At 42.6% G+C, this 24,392-nt stretch overlaps 1 protein-coding gene across 2 annotated transcripts; it reads left to right on the forward strand.

Annotated features, from left to right (window-relative positions):
- Window positions 1-24,278, forward strand: galnt7 (UDP-N-acetyl-alpha-D-galactosamine: polypeptide N-acetylgalactosaminyltransferase 7). 2 transcript variants are annotated; one of them, XM_076293999.1, is made up of 12 exons: window positions 1-266; window positions 1,608-2,038; window positions 13,342-13,508; window positions 15,120-15,250; window positions 15,753-15,832; window positions 16,417-16,599; window positions 17,986-18,103; window positions 19,318-19,440; window positions 19,579-19,797; window positions 19,913-20,011; window positions 20,095-20,223; window positions 20,345-24,278. In XM_076293999.1, the coding sequence occupies exons 1-12, from the start codon at window positions 144-146 to the stop codon at window positions 20,480-20,482; spliced, it is 1,941 nt and encodes a 646-aa protein (XP_076150114.1). In that variant the 5' UTR covers window positions 1-143; the 3' UTR covers window positions 20,483-24,278. The 2 variants fall into 2 exon arrangements, with proteins under 2 accessions (XP_076150114.1, XP_076150115.1); XM_076294000.1 differs by lacking the exon at window positions 16,417-16,599 and adding an exon at window positions 16,793-16,975.
- The last annotated feature ends 114 nt before the right edge of the window (window positions 24,279-24,392 follow it).

A 24,392-nucleotide genomic window follows, 5' to 3' on the forward strand; every position in this document is an offset into this window, starting at 1 on the left:
AGAGGGATTCGAACCACAGAGGCGCAGCACTGCAACTCAACGAGGAACAGGATAGGGGGCTCGAGCTGGGAGTCACCAAGTAGTCATTGCTAGCTGGTTAGCTAGCTGCTAGCTCCACGTCATATCACCACTATATTTGCAAAATGAGGTTAAAAATTGGATTTATTCTGCGCAGTATATTAGTCATTGGCACATTTTTAGGTTTGGTCGTACTCTGGTCTTCCCTCTCACCTAAAACAAGCGATGAGCCGTTTGGTGGTAAAGTGGTATGTATTTCCATTGCTTACCATAATTCACTATGTTCATTTCACGTATGATAAGTTAGCTGATGGTAACGTTAACTTAAAAATAAAAATCCTCTGCAGTTCATGCAAGCATTTTAGCTATGGGTGATAGGTTGCGAGCTAGCAGGTTAGCCAAATCGTTGTCATGGAGATAGCTGGCTAACGTTAGTATGTTGACATGAACAGCAATGATGTTGACGTTATTATTAAATTGCATTAGCATAGTTTGATATAACATGCTTGTGAATAGGTTGAAACGGGTTAATAGTATTGGTGACATCTGGAGGCTAAATAAGTATTCAGACTAGCTTGCTAACGTTATCGTTAGTTGCCCCTGCTTCTCTCTCTGCCTGGCTCAATATTATCTTACAATTGCTTGGACAGCAATATCATTCAAACCCGGAAGGTTTATGCTAACGCTAGCTCATATGTATGTAATTTAATTGATGTCCAGAAAGCCATACATGTGATAATGGAGCCTGGTGTTTAACATTAACTAATGTTGTCATGTTATAAGATTAAATTGATATCAGGATACCGAATAAAGGTATGATAGTTCACTCCTTGCAGCCAGTTAGAAACCTCCGTTTACTAGCAAGCAACCTAGCGATGGGTTAAATCAGAGCGATTGTAATACGGGTTCTGGTAAATTTTGCCAACAAGCAACATTAATGTAATTGAAGCTAACGTTACCTAAGGTGAAGGAAGCTGTCATACAGAACGTTCATAATGGTTTCACGCGATTTTCTTGTTGGACATCTAGCTTGACTAGTTATACTGGTAAAATCAGTATAACTCTACCGTTGCTTACATACGTTTTACCCCGAAATAGATGGTCTCAGAGTTTGAGCTTAGAGTAAGACACGTGGCATTCAATTTACTAACCTGTTTTCAAACCAGTGCATTCTTTATTTAGGCTAACTTGCTGAAAGTAACCAGGAAACATTCGTGAGAGTAGGTCAATTGAATGAGCACTGCTGCAAATACTCATTCGTGGGATGAACAGCAAACTGTTATTTGCAATGTCCAACAGTTGTGCCTGCAATGTCAATTTCTTTACAATGTGCATGTCTTAAACTGACATGCATGTAGCCTACTACACTACAGCCTGAAGCACTTACTACATATATATCAAGGCATCTTCCTTATGAAAAGTGGTAGCGTTGGGTTGACGTTAGGACAGCGCAGGCAATCGTTGTGAACACGTGTCCAGGCATAGGTGATAAGTGAGATAATGTTTTGTTTTTAAAGACGTGGATTGCATATTATTATAAATACATTTTTGCAAAAGTACACTTTGTCACCATCACCTCTGAACCACAGGACTCCAGGGAGGCTGAGCCCCAGAAAAACGACGCTGCAGCCAACCAGTTCAAGCCCGTAGTGCCCTGGCCACATGTAGAGGGTGTTGAGGTTGACTTGGACTCCATCCGGCAGAAAAATGGTGGGGACAAGCAGCAAGCGGAGGCGCAAAACCAACAGAATGTCATCCAGAAGCAGTACGTCACCTTCAAGCCCCAGACGCATGTCTACTCGGACCCTGTACTCAAACGGGGCATCCTGGGCAACCTGGAGCCGAAAGAGCCAGAGCCCCAGGGGGTGCAGGGTGGACCTGGCGAGGGGGCCAAGCCGTTTGTGCTGGGAGCAGAATACAAGTCAGCGATCCAGGCCAGCGTCAAGGAGTTCGGTTTCAATATGGTTGCCAGTGACATGATCTCGCTGGACAGGACCATCAATGAATTGCGACATGAAGAGTGAGTTGGTTGTTATACTTTTAGTTTATTTAGACACTGAAAGCAAATGCCCAGTCAGCCAGTGATCAGTTTTATGCATGTAGTTTTAATTTCTTAACTCTCTTATCCTTTCAATTAGAGGTTTTTGTTTAATTGTGTCTGAGATTTTGAATGAAGTGCAATAGAGCTGTGTCTCTGACTAGGTGAGGCCTGGGAGATGGACTGATAGAACAGGTTTCTGATGTGAATGACAGAGGACCAGCCCTTACAGTTGGTTGCAATGCACTAATGCCACGTCTCTTTAGCCTGCACATGGCACGCACTCTGATTCTGGATGGGGAAGTGCATGCTAACGGAATGTACCACGTTGCGGTATTCATTATGATCTGTATTGTCAGATCAAGTGGGCCCATCCCAAATTCAATTCCATTGCATTGTTTGTGTACAACCCACAAAGTGCGAGTAAGATCAGGCCATTTTACTGCGTAGAGACGGATAATCCTCATACGGATCCTATGTTAATGCTGGGTGGAAGAGGAGTCGTGAAGATAGTGTGCACTAATTTCCACAGGATTGGTTTGGGTTTTGTTGTAATGCACTTTTAGCTCAAGTTACTGTAGTCTTTCCGAGCAGTCAGCCAGTGCTGGGATTTAGAAGATCTTCCATGTGAATTTCATTCTGTCTCTCCCGCCTCATAATCCTGCCCCAGAAAAAAACTGCAGCAGTGCTGTAGTTGCTCTTACATAAATCCCTTAGTTGAAATGTGACTGACTAGCCACGTCACCAGCAAGTGATAAGCAGAACTGTGGTATCTAATAGTAATGACGCCTTCGTCTTTGTGACGCAAGCAGGCGGGGCAGGGCTATCTCACACACTCAGACACACAATCTCATTCAGGGCTTTCATGCACACACACACACACATACAAACACACTCACACACACACACTTATTTGTCATACACTTACTTTTTCTCACTCAACAGCTGCATTCTTGTGGTTGAATTACATTGCTTTCTGATCAACCATAGACCTCTGAAGATCACCTACAAAGCTACCATCTTTGCCCAAATGAGGAGATCCGGTATCTTGAGTTTTTTTCTATGGGAAAATAACATGGGGATTTTGAATTATTGCATCTGTTAAACTCTTGCGGGGACGAAGAAATCGGAAATGCAGACGTTTTGCTCTACACAGTTTTGTCCTCTGCACACTTTAATCTTTGCTACCCCAGAGATAACTTACAATGCAACTTGCCATAGGTGTAGTTAGCTTCAATTAACACCCAGATCTCCTTATATAGGCAAAGATGGCTCCCTTTTGTAGGTGAACTTCAGAGGTCACTTGGTGTTGTTCTTTTTGAACCAATAAATGTTCATGACCGCAAGCTCCGCCTAAGTGAACAGTACTCACCTGCACAATGCCTGGCCAAACAGTTTTGTGTTTAACCGTCCCGAAGCCACGACTTGAAGATCTTTCTGCCATGCTGTCATAGCAACCGGTAAATTAATAAGGGATGTCTAATGTTGTCTGGCTGTTGGTGGTATTGGATGTGGGATTGGGGATGGAGAGGCTGCATGCAGAGGAACAGATCAGTCTCCTTGCAAGTCCCTTATCAACACCCTGCCTGGCACTCTAAGCTCTGTGCATTCAGAGTGAGAAAGAGATGTGTACATTACTATCATGTGTCAAGATGTCGACCCATCGTCAGCTGGTTTTCACTGATCCACCACGTCTGTATGTGTGTTTTAAAAGTCAATAGATGCATCCTGGACTTCTGTGGATCAGATTCGACTTAATACATCATTTAAGTCTGTGTCTGATTACAGTATTTACAGCATTTGGTGATCACACACATTTGGTTAAGCACACACATACTCACGTCTATCTACATACAGCCACGCCAAAAGCAACAGACTCCACAGGGAAATACAAATAGGCTTTTGGTGGAGAACGCTAGACTGGCTCTGGCTGATTGCCAGCCAGCAAACAAAGGCCAACCCTGTTGAAGGTTCCCCTGTTGTTCAGGGATGTGTGCAAATGTGTGCGTGGCACAATGGGCATTTACGGGGCAGGTAGTAAACACACACTCTCTCGAGCTTGCGCACACACACACACACACACACACACACACACTATCTCTCTCTCAAGCTTGCATGCACACATAGAATAGAATAGAACAGGCAGAGTTGATTCTTAACTTGGTTTATGGTTCTCCACTGCTACAGCACGTGTTTCTGCTGAGGGTGTGCTGTTTGCTCATAAAACAGTACACTGAGTTATTGACACCCATGTCCAGCACACAGAGAGTGGCAGATCAGCATGGCCAGGAACCGGATCTGGAGTGTCTATCCAATACGGAAATTCTGCAGAAAGAGTTCTGTGTTGGCATGTGCTATATCGTAGCGCAGGGATTCCCAAACTATAAGCTTCCACTAGGGGGTACGCAAGATGAGAAGGGCAATGTCGGAAAAGTGTTAATAACCTTTTTTAGGTGGTTAGACGACAACGAAAACGATGCAAACGGTGATATTTTTCTGTGTTTGAGCCTGTCATTTAGATGCAAACGAAGGTTTCATCCCCCCGCAAACAGAGTTTTTAAACACTCCGGCCAGAGTGAAGATTTTGGAAAACTTTGGTTGCACGTTTGCATGTAAACTGACAAAAACAGAGGTTTAGGCATCCAACGTACAACCTTTAGCCACATTTTCATTTGGCTATGGTGATCATGGATGCATTCAGAGTAGTAGTTGCATTTATGTTGGTGCAAACTCTTTTTGTCTGTTTGCAATTGCATACAGTGTAAAAGACAAAGAGGAAGTGATTTGTTGCTGTTGCTATTTTCGGGACTCTGATTGGCTAACGTGGGCTTGAGCTTGTCGTTACACTGCCACCTACAGATTTGGCATGCTCTTGATGGTATACACGGGTTAGGGTAAACAAAAACTTTTCTGAAAACTGACAGGTGTGCACAATGTTATTTTTGAAAAGGAGAGGGTGAAATGTCCGTCTATGAAAATAGCCGGCCACGTGTAAACGTAGCCTTAGTGTGAAAGCTCATAGATCAGTTGCACGTTTTGATTTTGTTATTTGTTATCATGTAGGGCGGCTAATTAAACATGATGTCTGGAATGCATCAATAGAATGTGTTTCGTTTTTATGTGTCGGATGGTGGGGGTACACAAGCTGAGTCAGGATGTAGGTGGTGGTACGTGTGAAAAAAGTTTAGGAACCGCTGTCGTAGAGTATCTCATTTACTGTTATCATTCTTGTATGCAATGTGAATTTGCCATATTACAATATTGATGATATTGTGGTATGGTAAGGTCTTTTCATAGCTGTGCATTTAGCATATTTCAGTGGACTACATGTGGAGGCATGTGCACATGTGCAACATAATATGTACAGTACCCTCCAGAATTATTGGTACCTTTGGTAAAGTTCACTAAAAACAGGTATAAAAAATAATCTTTTGGTGATTTATTGTACTCTCACAATGAAAACAATGAGGAAAAATCCACCCTTGAAGGAAAGCAAATTTATTCTATATAGGAAAAAGGAAAATCTCATAAAGAAATAAATATTTTTAACGAAAACACGTTGCTCATACCGGTTTTTAGTCAACTTTAGCAGAGGTGGCAATAATTCTGGAGGGTACTGTACAGCTGTGTGTGATATGATGAGTTAACCTTTATTGACCTTTTTAAATACTGATACTTAAAGATGACATAGAATGGATGAGCGGAGTATTTCACCTTGTTCTCTGATGTTAACATAGAAGGTATGCAACGTTGGTCTGTCAACAAACATGCCCAGACACTATTTTGCAAGTCCATTTGAAACCCTAAAAATTGGAAAAAAAAATGGGCCATTTTAGCAGATATCTAGCCCCCCCCCCCCCCCCCCCATGCTTAGCTGGCACTTACTTGAATAATTAAGTCAGTTGTACTCTTATTGGCTAGCCTGACGCGTCATGATGAGTGTGATATTGCTCCATTGGGACGTAATTATGGGGCGTGTTTCAACCAATACGAGGGTGCCTCTGCACTCAATTGGACGAACTGGATAGACAAACTTACTGTGAGCTGTAGGAAGAACACACAAACCAGCCTTCTTCTCCTCAAATGCCTTAACATTGTTTTCTGGTCTTTTGTAACACCCGATAGCAGAATATCAATATCAATATCACATATCAACTTTGGGCAAAGTTTTCAGAAATAATCGTTTTCAATGATGAAACCTCATGGAAATAATATGCATTTTTCCATATGGGGTCTTAGAAGCCATCTGTCTCCTTCTAGCCACAGCGTTTTTGTCGCAAACAAAATCAACCTAAGTAGGGCTGCAGCTATCGGTTGTTTTTGTAATGGATTAATCTAGCACTTTATCGATCGATTAATCGATTAATCGGATAACATTTTTTTTTTACGAAAATGACATTGCTGTAAATCAGCGGTTCCCAAACTTTTCCCCCCGCGTACCACCGCCTACATTCCGACTCGGCTCGCGTACCCCCACCATCCGACACATAAACACATAAAAACATAACGCATTCTATAACCCCCCCCCCCCCCCCCCCGCGTTGACAATATTTGTCCGTTTCCTGGTTTTAGGTGAGTGCATTTGGTCAGTTAAAAAGTTATGAAAAGTAGCCTGCATAGTAGCCTAACTACATCCACATACAATATCTTATAATAGGCCTACAACAACGCCTGACAAGGATGTATTCGTTTGGACAACATTAGGCTATACAGCCTAGAAAGGCTAAACTTAGGCTACCTTTAGTTTGTTAAATGTAAAGCCTAGCTTAATGTTACCTTTCTTGCCCATCTGAAATAACTCCTAGCTTTGCTCCTTCCCTCCTTTCTGTTTTTGTTGTTTTCAAAAACCTGTTATATCCGCGAAACTTTCCCCCCACCGACCACGGACCATCCAACGCATTCAAAAGTAACGCATTCTATTAGCTATTCCAGGCGTCATGTTTAATAAGCTGCCCTTTTTTTGATGAACACATACAGAGTTTATAAATGATATCCTTTAATTTCATGTTTCCATATCATTATGACCTGATTCGAAATTATGTATTTATTCATGAATTAATTACAAAAGATTTAAAATTTTCATTTTACACCTGTCCGCCATAGCCCTTTTCATCTCGCGTACCCCCTAGCAGCAGCTCGCGTACCACCGGGGGTACGCGTACCACAGTTTGGGAATCCCTGCTGTAAATGATCAAGCAATTGGCACAGAGGTATTTATTCTAACTCCAACATTTGGCTCCAAAACTAAGCCCATTTATTGCAATTTACCCATTTAGTGTTTATAAGTGCCAGTGCCAACAATTAAACAATGTTCAAAATGCTCTCTGTAAAATTGCAGCCTCTTGTGCATGACTTAGCTGGGCGAACAAAGCTGTCCATACTATGTTGTGAAGTGCTGGGAGGGAGAAGAGGGAAAGCAATTTAATGTATTAATATGCACAACAAGTTTCATGCTGTAATCTAGACCTGACATCAAAGTAAATATCTGTTTTATGTAGATTTCTACACCTGCAGCATTTGCCATTAGGCTACTAACAAATAATTTTACCATTACTAAAAAATAGCCTACCATTAGGCTACTAACAAATAATTTTACCATTAGGCTACTAAAAAAAATTTTTTTTGGGTGAGCCTATTTGCTGTGGTAACCTAGCAACCTGTGTGTGTGTGTGCACGCGTGCGGTGCATGAGGGAAGATGAGGGTGCATGCATGTGTATAAGAAGGGGTTCTTTTTTAGGCATAACCTACTGTCTTGCAATTGAACGTGAATAAGTTTACTACTTAAAAACATTAAAGCTAAACATTATATCATGACATCGCTACAAATACAGTATGTGATTAAAATCAGCCAACATCAATGTAGGCTATAGGCTACGTAGATGGATAGCCTACTTTATTGACGTTTAGTGAAACAGCATGGAGTGGATGTTTTCGGTTCAGATGCTTGTTCTTTTCCTTTTTGAGTAATGATCCCAAAACTTTACTTGAAAACTTTAGACATTCTCTGCCATTTATGGACATCTTGACTCCGCAATCGCGCCGGCTAAATTCAGAATGTATCACGATTCACGCGCTAATGGTGTGCTTCCTGAACAACTGTCCGTGTGGAACAATCAGATCCCTGCGCATATAGTGCGCGTCATAGGAATTTAACGAGGCTTCGAGGCAGGGTTTTTGCCTCGAGTCATTTTTGTAATCGATTTATTCGAGTAACTCGAATCGTTTCAGCCCTAAACCTAAGCGTGCTCAGATGATGTGATAGACAAGGCACTGTTGCTCACCTGTCCATCATCGTAAAGCCCAATTTGATTGGTCCTAACAACTTTGGTTCGAGCATAGTTGCTCCACAACGGAGCAATGCCAGACCGAACTTCCCGACCTCAAATGTTGTGGGCGGGGCTGGCACCCAGGCTACTTATTGGCTGCCTTGCACCCAAAGACTGCTCACAACAGGCTCCTGCATCTTCTACCTGGATCTCAAACTCGAAAGTTGTAATATAACGTGGAGGGGGGCGGTGATCAGAGGGATGGTTTGTGTCCAACTCTGTGTTGGCATCACACTCTCTCTTTATTCTGATTCGCCCATTTTTTTAGTTTCAGTTTGTTTGGTAGTTGTGAGAGTTGCATGTGAAGGAGGAAACAACCGTGTTTCCAGTTCACGTTAACTTTGCGGCCATGCACTGAGCTCTCCTTATTCAACAAGGCTAAAAAACTGTTTTCGATTTTATGTCCGTTATACTTCATTTAGTTAGAACCATAGACTGTATAAAATAGGTTAGAACACATTCCAGGTGTAGGAAAAAAAAATCTGTCAATAGATACTTAAAAAGTCTGCACACATCTTGATTCATTCCTTCGTCATGCTTGGCTGAATGGCATTTCCAAAAGACGGAAATGTTGAAACGTCATTCAGCCAAGCATGACAAAATAACACAAAAAAGGAAAGAATGTAGTATCTACTTATTCTTTTCAGACTATTGAGGTATGATTGTTACGCCATGTTGCCCATCCCTAGTTCTGTGCACATAGAACTGCCGTCACTTTATTCTCCTTCCTAATATCTGTGTGTAGTACCATATTTGTCCAGTAGATGGAGCCGGGTGCCCATTGAGACATTTTGGTGCTATGTTTTTCTCAACTGTCCTGTGAGGTTCATTTGGGTTGTTGTAACACATTTAAAGTGTTCTGCCTTTTACTAATATAAGAGAAAGTTTTCTAGTAATTTATTGAGTCATGGGCAATAATCATCAATGTATTAAGTTTAATTTACTCAGCTTGACATTCACTATAAAACTATTCAACAGTGGTAGGTTTATATATATTTTATTTGTACCGTCAGGGTGCCACAGAGAAAAGTGAGAACCTCTGTGTAGGTATCTATAGCCTATACAGATAAGCTTAAGCCTAGCTAACAAACAATCTGCTTTTAATGTCACAGTGAATGTGAATATGTTGGCTGTGGTATGCCATGCAGAGGGCTCTACATCTCTACGCTGCCTTTATGACCTTCAAATCTCCCCCTGTGTTTCTTTGTCCTTAATGGATTCCTCTGACAGCAGCAGATATGTTCACCTTTGGCCACCACTGGAGCGCTGTTGCAGGTGAATGGTATGTGGTGGCGGACATGTTTAAACACTCACAGACCGTGCTCTGTTTATGTTGTAGTAAGTATCCTAGTGCTTTTAGAATAGGCCTGATGCACGTGGGCTCCCCACTTCCATGCTCGTGAGTGAAGTGCTGTTTTTGTTGGAGTAGCTCCTATATGCGGCTGCCGAGGAGAAGCTCAGTCGGTTCCAAGAGTGTCGGGTTCTCTCTGCTATCAGTTTACTGGAGGGGACAAAGGACAAGCCCTTGACTTATATTGCTGTTTATATGTGCTTGTGGCTGCCCCTGTTTGTCAAATGTTTTCTATTGAATAGACACCTTTGAGGTGTAAGTCTTTGTTGTTGATCTTGTGTAGTGGCATGCTTGCTTTAAGTTTTGTGGGTCTGTGAAAAAGCATTAAGTAGAAAGGAAAATTGATGGCCTAGATCTTCTTGTCACCTCTTCCTCCATAGACGACGTGAGTGAGGTTATTGGTGTGGTAAGGGTCTGTGGCCCAGCGTGTCGGCAGCCACGGGCTGACATTTTCTCCTGATTGTTGGTATTAGGGAAAGCAAGCAGAGCCGTGCGGTTGCTGCAAGCTGTGATCAACAGAGCTCATAGAGAGCACGCCCTACTAAGATACAAAGGCAGTCTGGAACAGGAAACATGAACACATGTCTCTCTCTCTCTCTCTGTTTCTCTCTCTCTGTCTCTCTCTCTGTCTTTCTCTCTCTGTCTTTCTCTGTGTGTGTGTGTGGGTGTTGTTGGGTAGCAGAGAGTAAGCTAGTTCCTGCGCAGCTGTGTAAAAGCTATGTGTGCTTGAGTTAATCTCACATTCGTAAACACACACACACACACACACACACATTTGGTCCGACAAAGAGGCCATTTGTGTGGCCTAATGTAATAAAACTCTGGGCTTTGCCAGGCAGGACAGCCGGCCCTTTTGGATTCACCCTGCTGAACTCCCTGTGGGGAGTCTGTCAGTTCCCCCCCCCCCCCCCCTCTCCCTCTTTCTTGCTCTCTCCCTCTGTCTCTCTTTGTCGCTCTGTGCTCTCTCTCCCCAGCCCAGCCCTGCTAACTTTATACCACACTCGCTGATTTGCATGTAGCCAATGAAGTCTGCCGCATACCACCGTCACATGACCTCAAAATCCAAAAGCTGCCAAGCCTCTTTCTCATGCGTGCTCTCTCTCTCTCTCTCTCTCTCTCTCTCTCTCTCTCTCTTTCTTTTCCTCTCATTCCCTCTCCCTCATTCAATAGCATGTTTACAATCTGAACTGCTGGAAACGCATCTAAAAATAGGCATGCAAGTCACAGCATACCTCAGCGCTCACTGTGGCAGTATTAGCAGCGCTCTTTCTCTCCCTCTCTCTCTCTCTCTCTCTCTCTCTCTCTCTCTCTCTCTCTCTCTCTCTCTCTCTTTCCCTCTTTATAAGCCCTGGATGCCGTGGCTCAGGCGCGTAGCTTGTGGGGAGCGGCGGGCTAACTTAGTGCCAAGCTGCCAGCAAGTCTGATCGGGCCTCCCTGCCCGCCTCCCTACCCTCTCGCTCAGCCTAGCTCAGCTGCGAGCACGAGGCACAGCAGGAAGTTAGGCAAGGTCACAGCGGCTCACAGGAAGCCCAGAGCAGGGCCCACCATCTTCCTCTGACTCACTGATGGCCCTCGCTAAGGGTTGTGTGTGGGTGTGTGTGTGTGTGTGTGTGTGTGTGGGGGGGGGGGGGGGGTTGAACGGTAGCAGTGAGTTTCTTTGTTTATGCACATCCCCATTCCAAATCTCATCTTTTTATTGTCAGGTGCTCCCTTTAACCATCTGCTCATTTGCAATGCAGCGGGCAGTTTTAACCCTTAGAACCCGATTGACGCAAAGTGCACAGCCTTTCTTCTCTGTTACATTGCTCCGGAACTGTTCATCGCAGCGAGATGAAACCTTTATTGCATGACAGAGCAGAAGTGGGGCTTTCCAAAGAGACTACACACTTGTCTGTACGATCAAGTATGAAAATTAAAGAAAATCATGAAATTAAATCAAATTGCATCATATTTACAGTCTATACTTCTCAGCGTTCACCTGCGCACCCATTACTCTCGTTTGAATTACTCGCGAACCCGTGATCGCATCGATATGGCAAGCATATCAGATGAAAGAGGAGAAACAGGGCTATCCATTGCTATCCATTGCCATGTTTATCGATCCTTCTGGCTTATAAAAACAGACAAAGTGACTGCAAAATAATAACGTCATGTACACAAACCAACGCTGCACACCCATTACTCTCGTTTGAATTACTGGCGGACCCGTGATCGGATAGATATGCCACGCATGTCAGATGAAAGAGGAGACACAGAGCTATCATTTGATACCAAGTTCTTTCTGGGTTATAAAAAAGACGAAGTGACAGCAAAATAATAACTTCATATACAGTGATGGCCAAAAGTGTTGGCACCCATGCTAAAGTTGACTGAAAAGAGGAATATAAAATCATCTTTTGGAAATTGATCTTAATGCTTAATTAGCTGGTTTGATGCTCATTGAGCTCAATGCAAATCAAACCAGCTAATAGGCTAACTGAAATAACACCCATGCCAATCTCTAGGTATGGTGAAGGGTATGTGATGGTGTGGGGCTATTTTAATTCCAAAGGCCAAGGTAACTTTATCAGGATGCACAGTATTCTGGATCCATGAAATAACTGGCCTTTAAAAATAAAAATCTGCCTGTCTCTGTGGGAATTTAACATAGGGGTGTCAATACTTATGACCCCTGTATTTTAAGGAAGAACATTTATTTATTTATGATACATTATTCATTCACTAAGAAAATTGGTGTCCTTAAAGGTTAGATATTTCCTAATTTTTCACTTAAGGCATTAAGATCAATTTCCAAAAGATGATTTTATATTCCTCTTTTCAGTCAACTTTAGCATGGGTGCCAACACTTTTGGCCATCACTGTAGCTGGACTTACCCCATGTTTTTGTCTGTTCTTGTGGCAAAGCATGTTTATAATCCAACGCTATCGTGTGTTTCTCTATGGCAAAGCATGTTCATAATCCGGTTTTGAGATCCTAGCAAATTCCTGCATGGCATCCAATTCAAGGTTCACATTGCATCCCAATTTGTTAAACAAAGAAACACCTTTTTTGCCTTTACTTTGTTCATGGCAATCCAGTAAAAAGTTGAGAATCATTATGAGTGCATAGGAATGCAGGCTAACACGCAACCTCGGGTCAAGTCAGGTCAGATCAGTTCGTGTCAGAAATGGAGCGCAGAAAGATCATTTTTCATCACTAAATAAAAAATGGCATTTATTTCCGTAAATCACACACCACATATTTCTGTAAATTGCTCAGCCCCAGAGTATCCCTCCAACATGGCAATTATATTGCCCGATTCAGGACAGTCTGCCCTACACACACATGAAATGCATGTAGAGCTATGAGCTTGCTGTGGTGAGATACATGTCGAAATATACGATTTTTTATAATACGCTTTTTATATTTACTATGCTAGTACTAATACATGGAATAATGGCAGATCTGGATAGCCTAGACTCTGCTGAAAAAAACAATATATAATATGTGTGTGTGGCACTTACAATGACCAGAATAAATCCTTATGAATAAAGGTAGTGAAAATGCCCTAAAAACAGCTTAGGGTTCTAAGGGTTAAAAGTCTTCTTTCTGTCCTTGGCCTGGCAGGTGTAAATACTGGCACTATGACGAGAACCTGCTCACGGCCAGCGTCATCATCGTCTTCCACAACGAGGGGTGGTCCACGCTGATGAGGACGGTGCACAGCGTCATCAAGAGGACCCCCCGTCGCTACCTGGCCGAGATAGTCATGATCGACGACTTCAGCAACAAAGGTATGCTTGGCAGTCTTTTGTTTTTCCTCCTCCCCTTTTCTTGCCCTCCCTGCAGTGTGCAAAACAGGCTCGGTGACTGTAGCTCGGGGTGTAACGGTCCATCTCTTCCTTTTGTGGTTAGCTTGCCTGTAAAACAATGCCCGCTCAAATCCCTTGAGTGCAATCTCTCTCTGAATTAGCACAGATAAGGCGAGCACTTTGGAAAGGTCTCTAGCTCTATCTCTCTCTCTCTGTTCTGTGTGTTTTTGTGTGTTGGGTATGAGATACAGTTTGCCTGAAAGAGGTAGTCTATCTCACACATGAAGTTAAGTAACTTTGTTCTTGTTTTACCACGTGACCTGGCATGTGTATTAGCACTAGTGTGCTGAAACACCTTCAGGCCAGACCAAGCATTCATTTATTTCAATTGTTCTGCCTTGTAAAATAAAGGTAAAATAGCACACAAGATATGTGCGTAATATGCAGCCACTGTCACCTCGTCTTGAGCTCCTCTCAGCACTCTGCCTATTGTCATGGTAAGGCCATTCAGGTAGTGGCTACTCGTGGAGAGAGAAGACATCAGTGAGGTGTCAGCCCATCCTCTGCTGAAGTGGCCCCACTGTTGTGCTAAACTCAAGCAATAAGCCCCCAGAGGCTGTAGGTTCCAGTTGTTCCAGTTCCAGTTGATGTTGTAAGAGCTAAGGGCGGTGTTAGGCACGATAAGAAGAGGAGGCATTAGGCAAGACCCCCCCTCCCCCCCTTAACCGCTCTAAAATCACTGGATCCTTCTGAATCAGAATGGTTGCCAAGCAATGATGAGACACTGGAACTTTAACTTTTGTAGGCTATACATTTGTAACCTGACTCTCGCCAGATGAATTTCATTCCGCCTAGCTCCACTCATCCATCTGGGATCGATCCATTGGAGTGGTGCTTCAGAAGGCTGAGCCTCATCAAAAATACTTGCATATGATTGGATAAGCCACTTGTCCGTCATCTATTGACGTGCTACTTCAACCACTCACATCGAAGCCAACCTGTGACGCTGAGAACAGTCTCACAGTCGCTTCTACGCTACGTCACATCTATGAAACTCCCGCCCTGCCTCCTGATTGGCTCTACCATACAATCTGGTGCCAAAATCACTCTCAACGGAATGATCCCTGATGGATGTGAGTGGAGCTAGGCGGAACGAAATTCATCTGGCGAGAGTCAGGTTAATACATTTGTGGTTGAATTGGGTTTTACAATGACAATGAACAGGAGCCAGCCAATAATAATCAAAGATCGGAACGATCCGTTTTAGAAAGCTATAGTTGCTGATGTACACACAGGCCCTATATGTTAAACCTCAAGAGAGACTAGTCAGTTTAGCAAGCAGCTGTAGTGCTAGCTAACATGAGGTGGGACCTGTCTGATTGCTTCCCATGTGGGGAATGGCAGCCTACATGGCGTGGAGATCCTCCATGTTATCATGAGGTGTTTGTAAAGGATTTATTTCTGCAAAATCACATGCACTGAGGAGCACATTTCTGCTAAGTCCTCAGGCAGTCAGCCAATGTCTGTCTGACTGCACTCATGCAGTGTATTAATTCTCTATCTCTCTCTCTCTCTCTCTCTCTCTCCCTGTAGTTCATCTAAAGGAGCGATTGGAGGAGTACATAAAGCAGTGGAATGGCATGGTGAAGGTGTTCAGGAATGAAAAAAGAGAGGGACTGATCCAGGCCAGGAGTATTGGGGCTCGCAAAGCTACTCTGGGCCAGGTCTGATCTGACTCCTCTTTGTGTGTGGGTGTGTGTGTGTGTGTGCGCACACGCTTAACCCACAGTGAAACACAATGCATATCTGGTGATCATCTTTTGCATCTTGTTCACATGTTATTACGCTTACTCAACAAGTGCAACTAGGCTGCCCAGACCAGTTTTCAGTGTTGCAGTGTGTTGGAATTGAATGTAAAATATGTACACCTACACTTCACAAAGAAGGGAGACAGAAAAATATGTCTTGAACTTGCGCACCAGGATTGTGCGTCTCCTATTTTGCGCGCCTGTCATAGTGCCACATCACACAACTGCAAAGCAGACATAAATTAGCCTGTACTACCTTGTAAGAAATAGTATGGTATATTAGGCATCAAAAGGATTATTGCCTGGATGTTTAAAAGTGGTAATATTAGCAAAGCCTCTGTCCTGAAAGCCAGCAAGGCTCACGCAGCCATAGTTCACCTGTTACTTCATCATGAATTACCCCCCCACACACACACAGGTGCTGATCTACCTGGACGCTCACTGTGAGGTCAGCATCAACTGGTACGCTCCACTGGTGGCCCCCATATCTAAGGACAGGTATGGCACACCCACTCACTCACCTTGGGCTACGACGGTCATGATGTGAATTTGTTCAAAAGAAAACTGGGGGTAACAAATAAGGATCAGAGCCCACAATTTATATTCAAATGACCAGTGTGGGCGGTTTCATGTCTATTTGGTTGATCAGGTTTCGTTCAGGTTTTGTCCTTCTGAGGCGTAATCTCATTGTCTGTATTTGCTGAGGTGATTTGTTTAATATGTACCTTGTCTCTTGCTTTAATGTGACATTGTTTCACGTTTCAATGCCATTACAATATGTTTACAGTATAGCCCACTGTTTGATGAAAAGATGAATGCAAGTAGTGAAGAACTGGTTTTAAGTGTGTTCAATATTATTTGCCAGCATTTATTTACCACTGTTAAATGCAAATTTACAGACCCATATACGTACTGGATTGAAATCCCCTGTGCCCCTGTTAATTCCTGCCTGTTTAATTCGTCTAACAAGTTTATTTAAACCCAGGTGGAAGAACCAACGTCTCGCCCTCCCTCGCCTCACTGCACAGTGAATATGTGTGTGTGTGTGTGTGCTGAGCTGCTGTTGTGGTTAACATTTGCAGAACGGTGTGCACGGTGCCACTGATAGATTACATAGATGGCAAAGACTATACCATAGAGCCCCAGCAGGGCGGCGACGAGGACGGTCTGGCCCGCGGGGCGTGGGACTGGAGCCTGCTGTGGAAGCGTGTGCCGCTCAGCAGCAGGGAGAAGGCTAAGAGGCAGCATAAGACCGAGCCCTATGGGTAAATGTTGGTCCCGCATGTCCATCTAAACACATTCTCTCTCTCTCTCTTCTGTCTCTTTGTTTTTGTTTTTTGCCCCCTGCCCCCATGTGTGTGTGTGTGTGTGTGTGCGTGTGCGTGTGTGTGTGTGCGTGTGCATGGCTCATCACCTTCATCCGCACCCCACCATCCCCTCTACGCTCCGTGGCTTCAGAACGGTGTGCACGGTGCCGCTCATTGACTCCATTCACGGCCACAAATTCACCATTGAACCTCAGGGGGGAGGGGACAAGGATGGCTTTGCCAGAGGAGCATGGGACTGGAGCATGCTCTGGAAGCGCGTGCCGCTCACTAACAGGGAGACGCAGAGGAGATTAACTATAACCGAACCCTATCGGTAAATCAGCACTACACCGCTGAGCCAAAGGGAGTGAAAACCACACCTGAGCCCTAACTGTGTGTGTGTGTGTGTGTGTGTGTGTGTGTGTGTGTGTGTGTGTGTGTGAGTGTGTGTGTGTGTGTGTGTGTGCTTGGGCCTCAAGTGTGGTTTGTGGTCCCTTTGGTGGTGGCCCCCTTCCCCGCTTTACATTGATTGTTTTGTCTGGTGACGGAATCTTCACTGACCTCAGCTAGCAGCTTATGGCTACTAATGTTGTAAGACTGCCTCGCTTGTGGCACTTCCTGCTTTTATCTTGCAAAGAAAGGATGGAATCATATGCTTCTGATGGTGTAGTGCAAACACAGCACTACCACTTTTTGGAGGGATTGTAGGAAAACAATTGCTAACATGAAAATTTAATCTGAGGTGATGACATACTTCCATACTTAGGATATAATGGCCAGCCCTGCTCTGCAGTTGTCCATCATAATACTACTTTTTAAGATTTAAGCCTTACTTAAGTTTACTCATTTAGACTATGCAAACTCAAATACAGGTATTTCTACCTAAGGTAAAAATCATAGAAAGAAAAGTAGCCCTTGTTCCTGCAGTGATAACTTACACAAAGGGTTCTGAAATGTGTGTCTGGTGGGAAACAAAAAAAACTCTATCTCTAGAAGCTCTATCTCTGGAAATGCATGCAGCTCTGGCATAATTCCTTTTTCACATACTCACCTCACTCAAGTTGTCTGTCACTCACTCACTCACTAACTCGATTGGTTTTACTTGTTACTAAGCAACTGTAATCTCTTCTGACTCTTGTACGTAATGTTTGTGGGCATAAAAAAAAACACTGCAGTGCTGACTAAGTGTTTGTGGCTTTGTGAGATCCTGTAAAAAAAAAACACTCTTTCTTCTGGTGCCACTCTGGTCTTTTCCTCTGTCGATGTGTGTCAGTCCATGTATGTGTGTATGTGACGACAGGAGGAAGCCTCAGCATCTGACGTGTGCCTGTGTGTCTCTCTCAGGTCCCCTGCCATGGCAGGCGGGTTATTTGCCATAGAGAGGGAATTCTTCTTTGAGCTGGGGCTGTATGATCCAGGCCTTCAGATCTGGGGAGGAGAGAACTTTGAGATATCATATAAGGTATACAAAAGTGAATGAAATGACTGTTTTTGATGAAATGGTTGACTTTCAGTCAGGCCAGTGTTTGCGCTGAAGTATTTATGTATTTCAGTATCTTACCACCAATGGATGTATGTTGACACTTGATAAGGTTGTTCCTTGGTGATATAATTAAGCAATATAGCACGAGTGAGAGTGGGGTTGGTCATGGATATTCCCACGGGTGTTGTTCGGCCGTAGCCACGAGGCCGGAGGCCGAGTGGCGCAGGCAACAACAGCCGTGGGAATATCCATGACCAATCCCACGATCACGGGTGCTATATTGCTTTTATACAACAATTCTACCACAAACTAAATAATCTGAAAACACCCCATTATTGTTTAAAAATGTTATTTCGACATCGTTCTTACGCATCAAAACATAGTTCCCTTTTCAATAGACAGCGTCTTGGTTGCTAGGTAACCAACATTCCAGATCCCTCGTTACGGGTCTTTGTGGTTTAAATGTCTTCTTGACAGAAATGTTGAAAGTCGGGCTGAAATCACATTCATATCTAGGTTTGCTGCATGCATGTTACAAGGACACTGGGCCATGTCATGTAAGGGACATGGTACTGCAAAAAAACGGAAACATAGTCTACATTGCAGAACCACTCAACTTTATTAATTTAAGGTGAATAAATGTTACACTACTGTGCACAGCCTGACGTGACGATGCTAGCACGTTAGCAGTGGTTAGCTAATTATGCTAACGTTAGTTATCTACAAGTCTCCTCCAAGTGACAATCATATTATACACAATGCTGGCAATGCTGAGAGCATCCTCGTTTATCTTACTTACATTGAGTTGACTGTGTGGCTTAATCCACAGATGTGGTGAAGCACTGTTTCGTTATGGTTTGCTAAGGAGTAACCCATTGCTTGAAATAGTGGAGGGATGGGATGAGAACATTGTGTCAAATCTTCGCATTGTATTGCGGAGTGATTTATTATTAGCTGTGCAAAGTCTGAGTTGAAATGTCCAGGGATATTCCAACTCATGGAACGTCTCTCGGCCAATCAGAAACAAATAAATAGTTCTATAGAACCCAATTGTTGTATAAGTATTTAAAAACAGTGTTATTTTGTTGTATGTATGGAGTGAATATGTATTAGTATAGGTGATGTACAAGTCAACAGGCATCTGTAAAATGATTTTAAACAAGTCTTCATGGCTTACCCTGTACCCTGTGTAGATCTGGCAGTGTGGTGGGAAGCTGCTCTTTGTGCCATGCTCCCGTGTGGGACACATCTACCGTTTGCAGGGTTGGGAGGGCAATCCACCCCCTGCTCACGTGGGGTCATCCCCAACACTTAAGGTCAGTGCTTACCTAAGCACAGTTGTCTAAACTCTTCTGTGACTGTCCGCACTGCAGTTCATCTTACAGCGCCAATCAGTGCTCTCTGTCAGGTTTAGGTGTCTGAAAGATGTCCTCTGCTCTGTTGCTTCCCTGCAGAACTATGTGCGTGTGGTAGAGGTGTGGTGGGACGAGTACAAGGACTACTTCTACGCCAGCCGGCCTGAGACTCTGACACTAGCCTATGGCGACATCAGCGAGCTCAAGAAGTTCAGAGAAGAACACCGATGCAAGAGCTTCAAGTGGTTCATGGAGGAGGTTGCTTATGACATACCCACACACTACCCTTTGCCTCCCAAAAATGTGGAGTGGGGAGAGGTGCTGCCCCTTATACCTTTCAGTTTTAATCACAGTCATTATTATTAAAGATCGCTGTAGCTGCCGAACAGATACATTTGACTTTGAATCATCACATCACTTTGCTTTTCCTTAGATCCGAGGCTTTGAAACCAGCTACTGCATAGATAGCATGGGTCACACTAATGGAGGTGACGTGGAGATAGGGCCCTGCCACCGGATGGGCGGCAACCAGGTATGCAGATGTGGTGAGAAGGGGCATTCTGTACAGCTAGGGGTTGCTTGGCAAATAACAGTTTCCCTATCTCTTTCTCACAGCTCTTTAGGATAAACGAGGCCAATCAGCTGATGCAGTACGACCAGTGTCTGACCAAAGGTCCAGACGGGTCTGCAGTTTTCATCACACACTGCAACATGAATGAGCACATGGAGTGGAGATATTTCAAGGTGGGTGATCACCAAGTCCCTTTGTCAATACCTGTCAATCAGGCAATCACATCTTTCTCACACACTAGTTAGATTACTCTGGTGGATCAACTGATTTTTTTTTTCTCCTCCCCTCCTATAGGATCTTCACCGTTTCACACACATTCCGACTGGGAAGTGCTTAGACCGTTCTGACATACTGCACAAGGTTTTCATCTCTGAGTGTGACAACAGCAAATCTACTCAGAAGTGGGAGATGAACAATATTGTTGCAGTCTGACACCAAAACACAGCTCGGCAGGAGTGCATCCTTTCTCTAAACATTGGAACATGTGGATTTGCTTTTTAATATATGTACTTATGAATTTAAAAAGGGTGTAAATAATTTGACAGAGAACTGGGCAGTCTCCATCCCAACCTGGCTCAGACTGCTGATTATGAGGATGTCCACTCTATTCTTCTCTCATTGTAGATGTTTACATTCAAAATGCACTCCTCATTGCCATATCTTAATGAAAGGATTTTGGGGGTTTTTTTTACTTTGACTTTCCGGGGTCTTTCTAAGGGTTTTTGTTTTTTTCCCCTCGAATTTGGGAGTTGCAAGTGTTTTGACTTTTGATTCAGAACCACTTATTTTTGTCCCACTGTTCATCACTGGAGAAAAGTGATGAGTATTTTTGGAATTATTTTTTTCATACTTAAGACTTAACACTGGATTGCTATGAGGACTTACTGACATTGTAATGACGATGCGGGTCACAGGCACAGTGAAACGTCAGAGCTCGAAACTGGATTTTTCTTTGCCTCAATTTTAGCTGTGGTGAATCACTGAAATCAGAACATGGAAATCATGGGAGTACTTAATTGAAACTCCATTTTTAATTGCACAAATTGAGCTTTTGGGGAAATGGTTTGTGAGCAATCTTTGACTCAACATACATATTAGTGGGGCTGTTAAGCTCAACGATCTTGCTTTTTATGAAAGAAGCATGAAACTTTCAGGGTTTGTTCTTGATGGCCTAAGCTTTAATTTTAGATCTGGAGGCATTCTCAGTTTGACCTCTGAGGTCAGATAGAGGTCATTGACCTCTGTAAAATGTTGTGACACTACAGGTGAATGGGCTAAAAAATTTAAATAATAGATATCACCGTGAAACTTTCTCAGTTGATTACTCATGTTAAGCTAAGAAAAAAATGTAAGTTTTTTAGATTTTAATGTTTAAATATGCAAATTAGGCCTTATCTCATTTAAAAATGCGCTAATTTGCATACATTTAAAAAAAAACTATATCAGATTGTCTGATAAAGCCAGGCTCAAAATATTTTTTTTTTCATTTTGTTGTCATATGAGATGGGAAAAGAATTACAGGTGGGTTTACTGACATCTACTTCTATTATCCTGTAATTCACTTGTACCACTATGATATGAAATTTCTAAGCCTGAAATTAGAAATGGGTGTATCTTAGGATCTAAATGTGATAGAAATGTAAACTAAATATGTTTTTCCATGTTTCTGGGCCTGAGGAACTCATCGATAGCATTGATAGCACTCGTCAACATTGCAGTGAAGATCACTGGAAAAAGATCCAGTGATTGAGCAAATCCAAGTACAAATCAATTTCACCAAACAATTCCAAATATGGACATGACTAAAATGTGGAGCTACTTGAACTTCAGCTCCTATCAGAAACTCAACTTGAACTCCTATCACAAATCCCCAATGTAACATTGAACAGGTAACATATCAGCATTCTAAAATAGTACAGTGAAAGTTGCTGTAGAGGCCTTAGCTTTTGATGATGATTTTTAAATGGACTTCAAGAAAAGATTCAATGCAATTTATTTAATTGAAGAACTGAGTCTGCTGTTTATCGCTCTGTACTGTTGGACAGTCAAAGGAGAAAGTGAGAGAGAGCAGCATACAACCTTTTAGGTTTCCAAGTGCTGTAACTTCTGAAACCACACCCATTGCCCCACCCTGTACCCCAGAACTGTGGGAAAATAAGATCCCGTTTACACGAAGGGAAAACGCAGATATTTCAACGTGGTTTGGCCTCTCATTTACACAAAAAAACACAAAAACGATTTGGAAAACTCCAGTTTCGCAGTTGCATGTAAATGGGGAAACCGGCATTTTTGCATTGTGACATGTTGGTCTCTCGTTTGTTTTGAATCTCTGATTGACCACCTGTTTCCACAAGTGTTCATGTCACCCTTCCCCTGCTGTTTTTATCATTGTTGTGAACAGAATTATTTTCACAAACGAAGGAAGATGAAATCGTTTTTTCCCCTGAATACCCTGCTATATATATGCAGGATAACAGAAGTAAATGTTTTGCCAGTGATCTTCACTGCACTTAATGTTTACCTCTTAGGGCCCTATCTTGCAACGTGGCGCATGGCGTAAAACTCGTTTTCCACCCGGCGCAAAGTTTATTTTCTTATTTTGCACGTTTATTTTTTAAACTTTGCGCCCAGGGGTGTGCCGTTTAACAACCTAGGGAGTGGCCTGGCGCATTGTCTAAAAATCGCTATTGTACACCACCTAAAGCGCATTATGCCACTGACCAAGAGAAACCTGGTCAGAAGTCTATGGCGAGTTGTTTATATGTTATTTTAAGAGCGCATTGTCAACAGTCATATTGGCAGGTGCACAACGCACCATCCTTCTATCCTCCATGAACGCACACCAGCGCACACATCCATACAAAACATTAGAAATTACACGATTAGACTACAATTAGCATTTGCAAATTGGTAATGACGGTTAAAAGTGATTAGGCGAGAATACAGCTGAAGACGCACTATCACAAGATATAACTCCTGGAGGATAAACGTTGTTTTATTCAGTCATTCGAAAAAAATATTAGGGTAAGTGTTGCTTTTTCCAGCCTATGTTTTCGATGGTAACCCATTGTCAGTCAATATTGAAAGTAACTTACTGCGTATAACTGTCTTGTCGTTGACTGACACCATGGTGAAGCTAGTTTCACTTTGCCAATGAGGTTATATAATAGACGAGTGCAAACCATAGACGCAAACGCGTAAAGGCTATGCTAGGTTTTAGTAAAGCAAAAAAAGGTAGTGGAATGACTGTTCCATACAGTCTCGCAATTGACTGCAGACTCCTTTAAGTGTGCCGTTGACTGTCAAAATACCGATGCATTCTTTGAGGTCACGCTTTGCGCCGTTAAAGGGAATGACAGATGTCATTCTCATTGGTTTAAATGATGTTACGCCCCAAACACACCCATGACTGATTAAGAAACCTAGGAACACCTTGTTGCACCATGTGCTCAACGTTTGATAAAGAAAACACTCCCAATGTGGACTGGACATCCATGCTATAGATGAGTTCCTCAGGCCCAGAAACATGGAAAAACATATTTAGTTTAAATTTCTATCACATTTAAATCGAAACACCCATTTCTAATTTCGGGCCTAGAAATTTCATATCACAGAAGCACAGGTGAATTAAAGGATAATACAAGTAGATGTCCATTCTTTTCTCATCTCATATGACAACAAAATGAAAAAAATATTTTGAGCCTGGCTTTATCAGACAATCTGATTTAGTTTTTTATGTATGCAAGTTAGCACATTTTTAACGAGATAAGGCCTAATTTGCATATTTAAACATTAAAATATAAAAAAACTTTCAATACATATTTTTCTTAGCTTAACATGAGTAATCAACTGAGAAAGTTTCATGGTGATATCTATTATTATATTACAGAGGTCAAACTGAGAATGCCTCCAGATCTTAAATTAAAGCTTAGGTCAAGAACAAACTCTGAAAGTTTCATGCTTTTTTCATAAAAAGCAAGATCGTCCCTATTTTAAGAGCTTAACAGCCCCACTATATGGCTAACTGATTATTGCAATGTACAAAATTCTTGCAATTGGACAAACTTTTCAGAGGTGAGGAATCATGCTATGTATGCTGCTTTTGTACAATGTAAATAGGTTTCTATACTTATGAAGGTGGAGCCTTTCAATGAAGGTGTAAATATCTTAACTTATACAAAATATATGTTGGCTCTGTTTTCGCAAATAAAAGAGATCTTTTTACCGACGTGGCTCCCAGTGTCCACATTGTGTGGCAATTCAAGTTCAACCATTTAAGCCAGTAAACAGTCTTAACTTATAAGGGATATTCCACCATTTGGGGAATTACACTAATTTTCCA

This window comes from Alosa pseudoharengus, unplaced genomic scaffold (assembly GCF_046254945.1).
Source record: "Alosa pseudoharengus isolate Yale_2024_CS ecotype anadromous, Long Island Sound unplaced genomic scaffold, YU_APseudo_1.1 YU_APseudo_1.1_scf_2, whole genome shotgun sequence".
NCBI lineage: Eukaryota > Metazoa > Chordata > Actinopteri > Clupeiformes > Clupeidae > Alosa > Alosa pseudoharengus.

Excerpts from the sequence above, each read along its gene's own strand:
- galnt7 (XM_076293999.1), top strand. The coding sequence starts at position 144 with ATGAGGTTAAAAATTGGATTTATTCTGCGCAGTATATTAGTCATTGGC. Across the intron at positions 2,039-13,341 it reads AATGAATTGCGACATGAAGA|GTGTAAATACTGGCACTATG; the intron begins GTGAGTTGGTTG and ends TTGGCCTGGCAG. Across the intron at positions 20,012-20,094 it reads ACCGGATGGGCGGCAACCAG|CTCTTTAGGATAAACGAGGC; the intron begins GTATGCAGATGT and ends TCTTTCTCACAG.